Source organism: Boleophthalmus pectinirostris, unplaced genomic scaffold, assembly GCF_026225935.1.
Source record: "Boleophthalmus pectinirostris isolate CB_2022bp ecotype Guang Dong unplaced genomic scaffold, ASM2622593v1 HiC_scaffold_9, whole genome shotgun sequence".
Lineage (NCBI taxonomy): Eukaryota > Metazoa > Chordata > Actinopteri > Gobiiformes > Gobiidae > Boleophthalmus > Boleophthalmus pectinirostris.
The window spans coordinates 16,497,868-16,501,982 of NW_026571541.1; the positions used below are offsets into that span (position 1 = coordinate 16,497,868).

The 4,115-nt window shown below is 40.4% G+C and overlaps 1 protein-coding gene across 1 annotated transcript; it reads left to right on the plus strand.

Annotated features, from left to right (window-relative positions):
- LOC110163560 (extracellular calcium-sensing receptor-like) lies at positions 1-4,115 on the plus strand. Its single transcript, XM_055147993.1, has 10 exons — positions 1-74; positions 148-442; positions 615-701; positions 888-995; positions 1,077-1,243; positions 1,319-1,790; positions 1,859-2,083; positions 2,610-2,733; positions 2,831-3,303; positions 3,678-4,115. Exons 1-10 carry the CDS (start codon positions 16-18, stop codon positions 4,113-4,115), a joined length of 2,448 nt encoding a protein of 815 aa, XP_055003968.1. The 5' UTR covers positions 1-15.

Genomic DNA, 4,115 nt, shown 5'->3' on the forward strand with positions numbered 1-4,115 from the left:
TTCTCTTTACACGATATGGTTCTGGAGCCAAACCTCTCATTTCAGTCTGCCCCAGTGCCAACACAATGCACAAGGTAAGTTATTTTGGACTATTTTACACTTCTGCTTTAATCAAGGTTTGTAATAAAATATGTCATCCTTTTTCAGGTTTAATTTCCGAACATTTCGTTGGATGCAGACAATGATTTTTGCCATTGAGGAGATTAACCGACATGGAACCCTCCTCCCAAACATTACATTGGGATACAAGATTTATGATTCGTGCAGCACCCCTCACCAAGCACTGAAAGCTGCCCTGGAGCTAATGGGCAGTAAAGAAGAGGCCCATGGTTCAGCGGAGGTCAAAGGTTGTCAGGGGACTGTGCCTGTGGTGATTGGAGATGGAGGATCCACCCAGTCTCTGGTCGTGGCCCGCTTCCTGGGTGTTTTCTCTGTGCCACAGGTAAAGAATTTCACAGTAATTCCAGGTAATTTCTGAATAGCAGCTGTATAAATTATATAAGGTATATTTTTCATCCCTGGTAAGTAATAATTAAAGCACATTAGTGGTCAAAGCAAAAGAGGTGTATGGTAATTTAATACAGAGCTAATTAGTGTAATGATGTCTATTTCAGGTGAGCTATTTTTCAAGCTGTGCCTGCCTCAGTGACAAAAAGGAATTTCCGGGTTTTTTGAGAACAATGCCCAGTGATTTTTTCCAGGTAATGTGCCAAAAATCTTAATAACTAATGATTGGTGGTTCAAGTTTGGCATTGGTCCCCTTGACTATACACTACACCTGTCTTGTCTCCATTGTTTGCATTTGTTATTTGTGTTATTTGAGTTAATGGTTTCTTGATATGAAGCACTTTGCAATGTAATAATAATAATAATGTATTTCTCTCAAGGTCGATGCATTGGCACAGTTGGTGAAGTATTTTGGCTGGACCTGGGTGGGTCTTATAGCGGGTGATGACGCCTATGGTCGTGGTGGGGCTAACATTTTTGCCGAAGAGGTATTTGACAAACTGTAGTATTATTGTAGTAAGATCATTTAGCCGCTACTCTTATATTGCTAAATCCAGCTGTGCTTATAGGTTCATAAGTTAGGAGCATGTATTGCCCTACATGAGATCATTCCTAAAATCCACACAGATGAGAAAATTTCTGATATAATTTCGAATATTCGCTCATCAAGGGCCAAAGTAATTCTGGTATTTGCTGTTGAACAAGATGCAGCAGCTTTATTTGATGGCGCACTCAGGTAGGTACTAAATTTTGCCTCCCGTTTTGGAATTTCACACTTTAAATTTAAAACATGGTGTTCTTCACAATACAGGGAAGGCCTTACTGGAATACAATGGCTGGCTAGTGAAGCATGGAGCACAGCCGCTGTCTTGTCCACTCCTAAAAAATATCACCAAATCCTTCAAGGTTCAATGGGATTTGCGATAAGAAGAGCAGAGATACCAGAACTGCAAAACTTTCTACTTCAGCTCGACCCATCCAAATCTGACTCCAGCACAAATCCATTTCTTAATCCATTTTGGGAAGAGGTATTTCAGTGTCATTTTGGAGATAAAGGCCAAGAAAATATAACAGAAAGAAAACCTCCTTGTACTGGAACCGAGGATTTAAAAAGTGTTAAAAATATTTACTCAGATGTGTCGCAATTGAGAATTTCTTACAATGTTTACAAAGCTGTCTATGCAATTGCTAATGCACTAAAGGCTTTGCGAGACTGTGAGAAGGGTAATGGACCATTTGATCAAAACACATGTCCAGATATTAACAAGATTGAAAAATGGCAGGTAACTATGAGTTAACTATCCATGTTTTGGTGTATTTTTAAATGAACATTTTTATTGTTTTCTTATAGCTTCTTCATTACTTAAAACAAACAAACTACATTACAAGATTTGGAGATGAAATCAAGTTTGATGAAAATGGGGACCCTGCAGCAATGTACGACTTGGTGAACTGGCAGCTCAATTCCGATGAAGAAATGGATTATGTCACTATAGGAAAGTTTGATGAGACCACAATCACTGGACAACTTCAGATTAAGCATGGCAGTATTGTTTGGAATGGAAACCAAACCCATGTGAGGATCCATGTTTTACTTAAATGCTCATATTACACCATTTTGTGATCTATGGTAGAATGTTGTTTCCTCATCACAAACATACCCAGAGTTGTGTTTTATTTCATTCACACATGTTTAACACACATATCCTGCATATTTAGACTGAGTTCTTCTCTCAAACAGAAGGCACTCTTTTCTACCTTATGATGTCAGGAAGTGCATCACTGTGTTTTTAAACTCCATACATCTTCATTAGTACATTTGGGTGATTTCAGCCCTCGAATCTCTACTGAACTAAAGGTGAAAGAGTAGCTATCAATCTGAAAACTATTACCACATAACATCAGAAGGTGGCACTTGATGTAGACACTTTAATACTGCAGGGTTACTCAAACATGCATGAATGAAACAAAACACAACTCCTGATATGTTTTAACATGTCTTAAAGCTCACACTTATGCATAATATAGGACATTTAAGTACAAAATTGAATTATTTCCGATGTATGACCAGAGTAGAGCTCCATCTTTTCCTTTTTCCTGAGGTGCCCTTGTCAGTATGCAGCAGCATTTGTCCTCCCGGCACCCGCAAGGCAATCAAACTCAACTTCCCTATCTGCTGCCATGATTGTGTGGTTTGTACAGCTGGGGAGATTAGCAATCAGACTGGTGAGAACAGCCAGCGCAGCCATTATACAATATGATCTCAGTACGCTCTTTCTGTGCCCTTTACGTCACAACCACTTTCACCTCCTCTGCTCCCCAGATGCCATAGAGTGCGTCCGTTGCCTGCCCGAATTCTGGTCCAATGATGAGAGAACAGACTGCATTCCTAAACAAGTGGAGTTTCTATCCTTTAGTGACACCATGGGCATCACATTAACAGCCATTTCGCTCTTTGGTTCACTGTGCACCTGCATTGTGGTCTTAATATTCTCCTGGAACAGAAACACGCCGATAGTTAAAGCCAATAACTCTGATTTGAGCTTCTTGCTGCTGCTCTCCCTGACCCTGTGCTTCCTGTGCTCTCTCACCTTCATTGGAAAGCCGACTCAGTGGTCCTGTATGCTGCGCCACACTGCGTTCGGCATCACCTTTGTCCTTTGTATCTCCTGCATCTTGGGCAAGACCATAGTAGTGCTGATGGCATTCAAGGCCACACTTCCGGGCAGCAACGTGATCAAATGGTTTGGTCAGGCAAAACAGAAGGCAATCATTGCTTCTTGTACTCTGGCCCAAGTAAGAAAAAAAACATTATTATTTTCTATTGATTGTGTCACTTTTTGGTGGAGGGTCTGCCATCTGCTTGTTTCCATGGAGAAATAAGTTCAACATCTGGTCAATAACATCTCCTTGGAGGCAAACTCCAAGGAAAGAAAACTATTGAGTACATTCAAAATTGTTACATTGTTGCTTTTTATTTGTTTGTCTTTTTCTGCTAAATTTGGTTCTACTTCAGTTCAGGTCTATTAGGTTATCTGCATCTAATTACCTTATTGTTTTTATATGTAACTGTATTTAATAACCTCTTACTGTATTATTATTATTATTATTATTATTATTATATATTAGTAGTAGTAGTATTATTATTATTATTATTATTATTATTACAGGTGATCATTTGTACTGTGTGGCTGGTGGTGGCTCCCCCAAGCCCCCGCAGACTGATGCCACGTGAGAGTGCCATTGTGATCCTCCTGTGTGAAGAGGGCTCTGCTGTGGGCTTCTCTCTGGTCCTGGGGTACATCGGCCTATTAGCCTGCATCTGCCTGCTCTTAGCTTTTCTGGCACGAAAACTCCCTGGAAACTTCAATGAGGCCCGTCTCATCACTTTCAGTATGCTCATCTTCTGTGCTGTGTGGGTGGCCTTTGTGCCCGCCTACATCAGCTCTCCTGGAAAGTATGCCACAGTCACAGAGGTATTTGCAATACTGGCCTCTAGCTATGGACTGCTGGGGTGTATCTTTGCCCCCAAATGTTACATCATTTTACTGAGACCAGAGAAGAACACCAAGAAGTATTTAATGTCCAAAGCCTCTGACAAATTTTAA

Excerpts from the sequence above, each read along its gene's own strand:
- LOC110163560 (XM_055147993.1), top strand. The coding sequence starts at position 16 with ATGGTTCTGGAGCCAAACCTCTCATTTCAGTCTGCCCCAGTGCCAACA. Across the intron at positions 443-614 it reads GTGTTTTCTCTGTGCCACAG|GTGAGCTATTTTTCAAGCTG; the intron begins GTAAAGAATTTC and ends TGTCTATTTCAG. Across the intron at positions 3,304-3,677 it reads CTTCTTGTACTCTGGCCCAA|GTGATCATTTGTACTGTGTG; the intron begins GTAAGAAAAAAA and ends TTATTATTACAG.